The sequence below is a fragment of the Cariama cristata genome, unplaced genomic scaffold (genome assembly GCF_000690535.1).
Source record: "Cariama cristata isolate BGI_N322 unplaced genomic scaffold, ASM69053v1 scaffold26649, whole genome shotgun sequence".
Lineage (NCBI taxonomy): Eukaryota > Metazoa > Chordata > Aves > Cariamiformes > Cariamidae > Cariama > Cariama cristata.
Genome location: NW_009634610.1, coordinates 1 through 10,990, shown reverse-complemented (window position 1 = coordinate 10,990; position 10,990 = coordinate 1). Strand labels below are relative to the sequence as shown.

General features: G+C 37.4%; 1 protein-coding gene across 1 annotated transcript; it reads right to left on the bottom strand.

Annotated features, from left to right (window-relative positions):
* Window positions 1–596: 596 nt before the first annotated feature.
* ZRANB2 (zinc finger, RAN-binding domain containing 2) lies at window positions 597–10,831 on the bottom strand (the record flags this gene model as incomplete). Its single annotated transcript, XM_009707222.1, has 9 exons — window positions 597–922; window positions 1,464–1,628; window positions 3,364–3,450; window positions 5,659–5,831; window positions 6,750–6,887; window positions 7,477–7,553; window positions 9,135–9,217; window positions 10,532–10,640; window positions 10,779–10,831. Coding segments are annotated over 9 exons (949 nt in total), but the record flags the coding sequence as incomplete, so codon positions are not given.
* Window positions 10,832–10,990: the final 159 nt, after the last annotated feature.

Sequence of the window (10,990 nt, the reverse complement as noted above, 5' to 3'; positions counted from 1 at the left end):
CAGTTCCTAAATGACCCTCTTCTAAGGAAGGATCAGAGAGTCCAGGGTCCATACACATGAAAATACCATAGCCAGTATCCACTGCCGAAAGGGCACTTCGCTGACTGCAGCAAATAATTTCTAGTGCCAGGCACCGGCAGCTCTAAGACTTGAGCAATGCAGAGGATAATGCCCAATGTCTCAAACATCCTCACTTTGAAGGAACGAACTCTAATTCACTCTCTACAGCATCATACGATAGACTGCATATTTAATAGCTATTTTGCACTGAGTACAGCTAAAGAGAGAGAGAAGGGCATCCATCTCTGCTTTTACTTCAACACGGAAAAATAAAAAATAGTTAGACCTAAGTACTCACTACTGTCATCCAATGGGTAACACCAGCTCTACAGCTGCGGTAATCTTTTGTGGTCCCGTACGAGCTACATCAAACAAGCTCAGGAGCTGGATGCAGAAAGCTCATGGGTTCTTCCTGTATTCCTCAGACACTTTGCAATTGTCACATGAAGAGCAGAGTTGTATTAGAACATATCCAACCTGTGCCTGCTCACACATATAAGCCAGGAATCGAGTAACTGAGTCTTTAAAAAAACAATAAAACCCTCCCTTACTCAAATCATAAAACTTCACACCTCCTCTGGGGAGTTTATGGCTTAAAATGCTACCTTACTTTTTGTTTCATGAATGAACAAAGCTGCAGTTTTCCAGAAAGCAAGGACAGACATGCACCTCTACTAGCAGATTTAGCACTTCTGACCAAGTAAGACATCAACTTCTTAAAAATGTCTCATGCACTGACTGCAATTTTTTTTTTTCTTTTTTTTTTTTCTTTTTTTTTTAAACGTGAGCTTTAATACGTTATTTCTTTTTAGAACTTGTACGGGAACCAGAATGGGAAGATCCAGATGATGATCTGCGGCGTCTGGAAGATATAAATGGAGAAAGCATGCAAAGAAATAAGTTGAAATTAATTTTAGCATCCACTTTGAGTAGTCTGTATCCTATAATAACTGGAAGCCAAGTATATCTGATAGGGGCCTTATAAGAATACAGAAATAACTTTAAATCAGTTTAAGCTCATAAACGTGAATTTAATACTAAAAATGTAAGTTTAATACTGACAGTAGACTACAATTTCTAAATGCAATATTTACTTCTTAAAATAAATCAATAATGTACACATTAACACTTTCACACACTGAAAAAATGGTGACCCAGGTCTTTCTACAGAACATGCTCCTAGCAGGAGGAAGTTTCATTGTGGGCGGGGGGGAGGGAGCAATTACAGAGGTTTTAATAGGAAGTTAAGAGGAGGGGAGGTGAGAAAACTACTTTTAATATCAGAATAACTGATCAGATTCAATTCTTTCCCAGTGAATCTCAGTCCTTCAGGAAAAAAAAAAAAATAAAAAAAAAAATCACACATTTAAATACACCCATTCTTATTCTACATAAACCCAAACCTTTCGGGTGACCGTGATCTCGATCGTCTTTTTTTGCGATCACCAGATGAAGAAGATCTAGAACGACTTCGCTTCTTGCTTCTCTCGGGGGAAGATGATGAACGAGAGCTTGAGTAAGATCTTTTTCTTGGGGTGGAAGACCCCCTGTAGGACCTGGAGCTGGATCTTTATTGATTAAGAAATAAATCAGATTTAATTCTGGTGTAATATAGAAAGAACAAAGAAAGAACAAAAAGAGAGTTTCCATGAACACTCAACTACTCTAGTTACATCAGTGTTTTGTCAAATAAATGTGTGGATGTTTTAATACTTACTCCTTAGTTATCTGCCAATAAAGACTTCTACTGCCATGGTAGTTTTCTTAATAAACTTTGCTAAATACTGTTTCTTGATATTCAGACCGTCAATGGTTTGGAAACCTCTTTCCAGCATTCACCAGAATGACACATTTTAACAAAGAAGCGATGGGAGACTGGGACAGGAAGTAGCCTGTATAAGGACCTTCCTCAGTAGTTAAATTCACAAAGCAAAACAGATTGAAAACCACAGATGTAATGCCGATTTAGCAATGTTTCACTTCATATTAATGGATATTTCACATCGGGGATTTGCAAAGTAAAAACCCTCAGAAGGTGTATTTACAAATCTCAAAATAAATTTGCGTAGACAATAAGACATTCCACAACCAAAATATTTTTAAAAGCCTCTCACCATACAGTCATTTTAGCATTTAAAAAATAAAAAAAACCCAGCTTCACTTAAAAGCACTCAAAAATCACTTTGGTTATCTAAAAAAACCCACAAGAAATAAAAACTAGAAAAAATACCACTTGTGGAAAAAATAATAGAACTAGAAAGTCCTAAACTGTAATTCTAAAGTTATATAAAAACACTAACAGGATATTTTTTTTTTTCTCAGTAAGCTGGACAAAACATTTAAAAAAACCCCACCACCACAGTGTATGTTGTTGGCAAAATATTTTCAGGATTCTCATTATAAATAATAAACCAGTCCTATTTCACACAAGCTAATAATACTAAGGACCCTTGGTGGATGCTGCGTGGCACAAGCAAATAACCTCACTCAGCTGATGAGTCACTTCAGCGTCTAGTGGTGGCACAGGCACCCTTTTTTTCTTCCTAAAAGCACAGACTCCATCTCGCACTGACTCTCACGTGAGAATCCACAGCATGCTTCTGCCACCAAAGGGCAGTGGCACCATTTGTGATTCATCTTCCCAACTCCAACTTCCTCTTTTACAGTTTTAAGATTCTCTGCGTGCATGGAGATGGGACAGTTCTTCATTCCATTGCAAAAGGCAAATCCTGACAACAGGATGTCTGTGCAAGGACACCTCAAGAACTTTTGTTACTCTTCCCCGCACAGGTCAGGAACCGCTATACAGAAAACATCAGCTAGGTCAGACTCCTGTCAGCTTCTTGCATGATTTACTATCAACATTTTTATACATTCCTCCCTCATTTATTAAAAAAAGGCAGCACTATCTAGTGGATACGTTAAGTTAGCACTAAACACAAAACCAGAAGTATAGCGTATTTTCTAATGTTCTTCCACATCAAGTAGCCAAAGTGGAAACAGTAAAAACATCAAAAATTACTGAAGCAAGTAACCATGCATTCAAATTCTTCTTCCATCAAAGTGAAGATCTGTGGCGTCCACTCGTCTAGCTTAGATCAGACTTAACTCTTCAACCAAAACCTCGCATTCTCAAGAAATACATCTGTAGTGGTAACCTTGTGCAGAGACCCCAGGAACTGATATCCAAGATAAAAATGAGTTCATGTTTTTTGACTGGAATAATTTTACGATGAAATCAACAAGCGGTTGGTTCTTCTGCCCTTTTTTCTCTCTGCAAGGAGAGAGTGCCACCTCATTCACCTTGATTTCGACCCACGAGATCTAGAGTGTTCTCTGGAACTGGAACGAGATCTTGATCTGGAACTGGAAGAACTTCTTGAATGGGACCTGAAACAACATGGAAGATTTTTTTTTCCAGTGTCTGACTTTTATTTAGCAGAATAACTGCTACCGTTAGCAGTAGAGACAATGATACATTAACACAATTTGGCCCAGTCACTAAAGAAGTGACCATTTCCCCCTACTCCCCCAGGATCACCACAGTACATTTTGAAACAGAAACTTTAACATAGTAAGATGGTGCATGAAAAAATTTATAAAGTCAGCTTTCTATTATGTTTCCTAAAACAAAGCACAAAAATTAGACAAGACTGCAGTTATTTGGCAAAATGAAACAACTGCATATCTATTAACTATTTCGTGAAACCAATGCCTTAACTTTTAATTTGTGCCTTAACTTGAAAACCATCAGTTTCTTTGAAAAACAGGGTAGGTAAGGGTATTACGACTAGCTAGCTCCAATCTTCCCTAAGTCAGTTCTCACAAGCATTTTGTAAGCAGTTTCAAGTTTTCACGTAGCTTTCCCCTGCATTAAAAATTTAGTAGTTAATTCTTGGCTAAAATATGGACAAATCTAACACTACTTGTTACTAGTCAAAATTATTTTCTAATTTTTCATGTTGATGGATTTTCTTTAAAGCACAAACCACAAAGGATACGTAAAAATGGTAGCAGACTTGCAGTAACCATTGTAAAAAGAAGGCATTGCAATCAAATTCTAATAATCTTTTCAGGAAAAATATATTATACATACTGTCAATCTCCCAGTTTATATTGTTACCATGTCTTATTCATTTTACTGTGCAAAACAAAAGCAGTATGAACACAGGCTAACTAGAAAAAAAAAAAATCAAAACCTTTTTAAAATACCCAAAAAGTATCCACAAATGGCAACCAATATTTCCAATTAATTATCTGTAGCTAGAAGCAAAAAGTTCAACAGAAAGTTGAAAGATCCCTAGCTAGTTTCAGTTATGTCAAGCTACTTTTCACTACATTGTTAACATTTGTGAATTAATGAACAAAGTTATGGTCAGAGGAAGTTCTTCTGTCTTCTTTGACACTCCCATCCCTAAACTTAAGAATTGCACTTAAATGCAGCCCATACTGGCTGCATACTGTCCTCACATAGGACAACAGAGCCACTTCCTCAAAGATCTTGCTCCACACCTCACTTCCATTACAAAAATTGCTGATAGCCGGTCAGCTTAGTCACTACTATTCACTTAGTGCTCCTCCTTGGAGCCACACGGCAAGAACACGTCTCAAGACAGCATTTGAAGGAGTGAGGAGGCTGACAACAGGTATTGTGAAGAACATCGTTTCTCAGAAGAGGCAGCATGAAAAAAAGCACGACGGCAATAGGGAGAAAGGCAAAACAGAGACAGTGGCTGACATCTGGTCAGTATGAGAGTCTGAAGAATTTGGAGAGTGATCACAGCAGTGAGAACAGAGAGGTGCAGTTACAAAGCTAGGAAGATTAGAAGAAACTTGAACTTTATGTACAACCCTATGACCTAGTACCGATCTGAGGTCTCAAACCTACCAGTATCATCCTCGTATTAGTTGTAAGGCAGCTAAAGAGCTACAATACGATTCATATCACATGATTACAAAACATTTATTGACTTGTTCATATATTACTGAATTTAAGTAACAATGAGAGATCTTAAATCTACCCGGTAGACTCTTTTGGTGGTCTCATGATCAACACAAAGCTTTAGTGTTATTCTGACAACATTGCCACTGTACTTAAAAGCTTTGTTGCTTGCCATCAAACTAAGTTCAAGTTTCTTATCTTTGTTTCCAGGCTACTTTCCATTCTGTCCTTTCACTGAGTCTGTCTGGACTGCATCATCACTGCCCTCTTCTGCCACCTCCTCCCACTTCAGCAATACTACCCTTCTGCTTCTCTGTTCAACAACTCTACTCAAAATTGCTAAAAAAGTTCACCCGTTAAATCACATACGGCCAACAAGCCTAAAAATAAAATTGGAAATAAGTTATAAGTTTATTTGAAGGATTCAATTGAAATACCATCTTAACTTTACTTCAACAAGCAACGAGACATATGAGGTCTCCCTACTGAGGATCCACAGAAGGTCAGAACAGAACATTATCTACGTGTGCAAATTCTGTAAATAAATTGTTAACATCATTAGACTAAAACTGTAAGGCAATCAAGAAAAAAAAGTAAATAAAGAAGTTAGATACTGACATTTTGCCTGGCGTTACCCTTGACCTGTACCCGTTTACCTGGACCTAGACCTTGAGCTTGAATGAGAGGATGAGCGTGATGAAGATCGTGAGTGGGAAGATCGAGACTTAGAACGACTGCGCCTATTGGATTTCTTTTTCTTATTAGTGTCCTCTTCTTCACTGGCATCAAGATTATATTTTGAAAGGTCAGCATCATCTTCATCCTCATCCTGAAAAAATGCAGATATACAAAAAACACTTGAGAAATACTTTGATTGTTTTCTTCAGCTAGTGTTTTTTATTTATCCTATGGTTTCTTTTGTGCTTTTTTTCAACCCTTGAAAACACTGTTGTTAGTGCATTTAATGAGATCCGAAAAGTTTAAGAGTAAAAAATGACTGAAAATTTGTGTTTCAAAGCAAACTAATAAAAAGCCTGCAAAAAACCTATCTGAAGTCCCATTTTCTGTTATTTTATGAAGTTAATGAAAACATGGATATTCATTTTTACCAGTTACTTTAAATGAGTGCCTGGAAGAATTTTCAAACTCAAAATCTATAACCATACCATGTTTCACATGCAGAATTTGGTGACTGCTGTGTAAAAAATAAGCATATATGCAGGTCTCTGCAGGACTGCTGTCTGAAGATACGGACAATCCATAGAATCATAGAATCATTATGGTTAGAAGAGACCTCAAAGATCATCAATCCAATATGTGATGATCATGTATTTCAGGAACGATGAAAAAAAAAATCTAAATATTTTATTTCATTTCATAAAAAAATAAATCTAATGTGGTTTTAAAAGGCTAAGAATAAAACTCAAGAATATTCCCTTCATATGGTAACCATACATAAAGGTTCCAGATAAAGAGCTCAGAATTTTTGATTCTGATCTCAGATAAGCTTGTAATTTTTTACGGTTTAAAAAAATTCTACATCTTTGAATGCAGGTATTTAGAATAAAACAGAGCTTGTGCACACACCTTACAGAACCTGTAGGCACCATTATTCTGATAGTTACCCACTACATTGCTTTAAAGGCAGCTAAAAATACAGACCAAACCTTACCCACTAAACAGCACTATAGTAATGATTAAAAAACAGCTGCTACCAAAAAAAAAAAAACCAACCAAAACATGCTACCTCATCCAATTTATATTTGGAAAGATCTTCATCCTCATCCTCCTCATCTTCCCCTTCAGATTCCTTATCTTCTACTTCCTTCAGGATAGAGGCAGGACCAACCGGCTTCCCTCTATACTTTTTCTTTTTGCGTCCAAACTAAGAAATTTTATTCCATTAGAACACAATTTAATGAAAAGTAATTTTGAACCGTATTTTTTGATTAAACTTCTATGAGAAAATAAGTATACATTGATTTCAAATAAGACATTGCTCAAAGGGAAAGGGAAGTATCAGGAAACATTAACTAGCAACAAGAAACTTTCTAAAGAGGTGCTTGTCCTTTGATACAGTTAGTACCCATAAACAAGATTAACAGAGACGTGATTTTAACAAAAGAGTATTTTATATTTGTGTCTATGGGATATCTTTATAAAACAATGTTGAACATTTGGCTGAAAACAACATGCATGACCCTGAAGCCAGGTCCTCAAGAAGTTTCACAAACTCAGCTTACACCAGCAGTTTAATTTGAACTCATTCTTAGTTTTTACCTCCAAAAAGACAAAACAGATGCATTCACTTTCTGTCAAATGCTCACGTGTAAAAGTTTGAACTAAGAGATGTATCACAATGTATTTCTGATTAGCACTTTTCCCCGTAAGGAAACCAAATGCAAATGTATGCATCCTAAACACACATCGCACAACATGCGTCTGTCCAGAGTAATACAGGTGCCTAATCTCACCTCATCATACTCCCCATCTGATTCTTCGCGTTCTATGTATTCAACATTCTCTCGTTCATTAAATCCTCCTCCGTATCCTTTAGAAAAGGGTAAAACAAGACAATCTCTTGAGCTGAACCAAATTCAGCCACATGAAGCACAAAGTTTATTCTAAACTTTCACAGAGGTTCTGGAAGCCTTCAGTGGATTTATAAATATATGCCATCAGAATGTAATACGATCTCAAGAGGAATATGAATTATTCCCACACACGTTTCTTAAATATAGTTCCTCAGAAACCTAATTGAGAAAATGGATTAAGACACATAAACAACACAGAAGCATTTAAAAGAATGGAAAAAAAGTTAAAAAAAAATACTTCAGGATTATAGTCGTGCTGAGCAACCAGTTTCCCAGAAGAGCTCTGGTGGGGCTGCAGTGCCTGAGAACTGCCTTGGTGTGGGTAAACACAAGAATGTCTCCAAGGGGCTAGAATAAAGGCTACTGTCCTCGAAGACCAAAATCCCCCCTCTGAGAGCAGCCAGTAGCCAACTGGGGAAAGCAGGCAGTGAAACATGAGGCGAGGGCAACGCTGGCTAACTGCTTTCCCAGCTGCTGGCCTTCCTGCAGCCTTTTTGCCACAGCCAGGTCCTGCGTGCACACAGCCTCCTTGGTGGCTTTCGGGTGTGCTAGTCTGCTCCTGTATCACAATTGTTCTGTGACATAAGGTCACACATATATCCTCAGGGAGCAACAGGAATAAAAGCATCTGTTAGCTGCACTGAATTGTAGAACTGCCAAGACTTGCCTTAAGAATCTTTCTATTCCTTTTTATAATGTGAGCGGAAAACGTCAACGGCTCATTTTAATTTCAGCTGACTTTGTAGTTTACTGCAAGAGTGTGCAACATGCTAGGCGTCCTGCACATGAGTGCACGTTTACTCTGAAGGACACCAGAACTTGAAAAATTAATTAAATGTTAAAAAGATCTAATTCTATGAAATATAATTAAATATTATTCTTTAGCATTCTTACAATATTAAATAAGAATATTAAAATATTAATTTTCCTTGTGAATAATAAGCTCTGTGCTCTTCTCTATCCTCCTTTTTTTATATGCATTAGTGTTACGCTCAATGCATTACATTCTCTGCCTGACCCCATTTGCAGCGGTAACAGTATAGTTACGACCGCACTGTAAAGATATCCTCTGTTCTAGTTACCACCGGGTTCATTGTTAATGCAGGAAGAACTTAAAATGCGTCACAGTGTGACCAAACCTCAAACCTCATTAAGAGATAACAGTCTAATCTACACGGCCTTCAAACACTGTTCCTGTGACTGCCGAGTCCTCTGTAGATGGACACTATATATATACTAGACCTTTTGGAGTTTAATAACATATTGCACTACTCCTTCCAAATGTCTTAGTGTCAAAATCAAATACAGAGGTAGTTTAAGCTGAATATTTGTTGACTTTCCAAATGAAATCATCACATACTTTATGCACGAATACAAGTAATCAAGCCTAAGAACCTACAATTTATTTACATATGGAATATCATTCAACTTTGCTAGTTCTGCTGTGAAAACAATCCCTTTAATTAAGTTATATCATGATTTATAAAAAGAAGTTTTCTTACAGCAATTTGAGTATTTTAAAACCATACACATCTTACCTGTCCTCTCCTCCAATTTAGCGTACTTTGGAGTATTACACATATTACATTCTGACCTTCTGGCCCAGTTCACATTACCACATCTTCAGAGGCAAAAAGAACAGAACAGAAATAAGAAACCTTTTATTTCAAATCAAGAAGCTTAAGTGTTGAGGTAACACTTAAAAAAAAAATCATAAACATGTATTTGCCAAGTTTTAGCAGTGATCTGCAGTTACTAGTACAACACAATGAACTCCAAGGCCAACAGCCACCAAGACACAAAGAACTGCAAGAGAGTCTATGGGTATTTCACCAGCATGAGGATAATGGGAAGATGACCACACTGGACAAATCAAGGGGAAAGAAGTAAAATTAACAGGCAGGTAGGCAGACAAGTTAACAGAAGTAAGACTACACAAAAAGTGTTAAAATTCCACATTACTCTCCACTAGCGGCATTCACAGTTCAGAGGAGTTAATGAAGAAGCTACCATGGGAATGATGCTTATGAACAGTCATCGTCATACACCAAGGCACAGCTACAGGTTTAGGCTTCCATGACTGCATTTCTATCTTACAGCATCCTAAAAGGTCACTCATACTCCATCCACCTGTAACACTATCATCAGGAGGCTGCTCAGTCCCAAAGAGGAGAGGAGGAGGTCCGTAAGACAGCCTAGCTATGAACTCAAGAAAGACACGACAATCTTCAAGTGTGCCATCAACTGGGTTCCCTCAGACACTGGGACCCATGTTGCTGCCCACGAAACCTGCCCGGCTTGCGCTGCAGAACAGCGCAAATGGAAAGGCATCACGCTGAACACAACTCAGTTTTTGACAGAAAAAAAAAAATAATCCAGGTTTCACTGGTCAGACAGCTTACTCAATCAGCAAAAATTGAAATCCTTGAAAGTGCTCCAGAAAATCTGAAAGCACCTTTCAAGAATCAAAGCATTTTATTAAAGTAGTCCACTTCTAATTTAGATTTTAATAGTCTCAATTGATGGCTTGGAGAAACATCTAAGAATTTAACTGCTTGCTGCACTTTACTGATTAAATATTTGGTAAATGTTAACAATAAAATATCATACTGCAGTGAAGGTGTTACTTCCATCTATGCATTTCTTCCGAACTTGAGAAGCGTCTTGGCTTATCAAAGAAAAACATGAACTTTTACCTGTCTAGTCTTGATTTTTTAAAATCTTTTTTCAGTCACGTTAATTAAGTACCTGCTGTCCAGCAAACAAAAATGAATGCTATCCTCACAGCAAAACAGTACTAGGGGAATAGCTGTGAGTTTTGATCACTCTCCTCTCATCAGTACAAGTAAATTTATACCAACAAAAATAAGTATGATACTGTAGATGTGTTGTGTGGCTCTAAGAGAACACTCTGTGTTTTTTTAAAAGGGCATACGTTTTACACTGCCAGTCGTTAGCGCTGAAGAGGCCACGACTCTTTTCAGCAAGCGTCTTTCCTATTTCAGTCCCTCCAGCTTTCATCATTTTAGCTTCTGTCGTTTTTTCTGGAAAAGAAAAAAGAAAAAATCCAAACAGTTCTCAAACATCTTGCTTTATGATTAATTAAAAAGATTTTATATTCTTTTCTTTCAAAAAGGCAGAAACAGACAAGGAGAAAAAGATATATCCTCTGAGATACTCACCTCTGCCACATCTATTACAGCTGGTTCTTCTAGCAAAGTTGACATTCCCACACCTGAAAATAAAAACAGAAAGCGAAAGAAGACGCTAGTTAACTGAACGCTGGAAAACGCACACACGCGAAACTTAAAGACAAACGCCTTTATATTTCAAACTGAGTTTGTTCCAAATTAAACCACGAAGTTTCTCAGGCCATGCTCGACCCTGGGCCGGG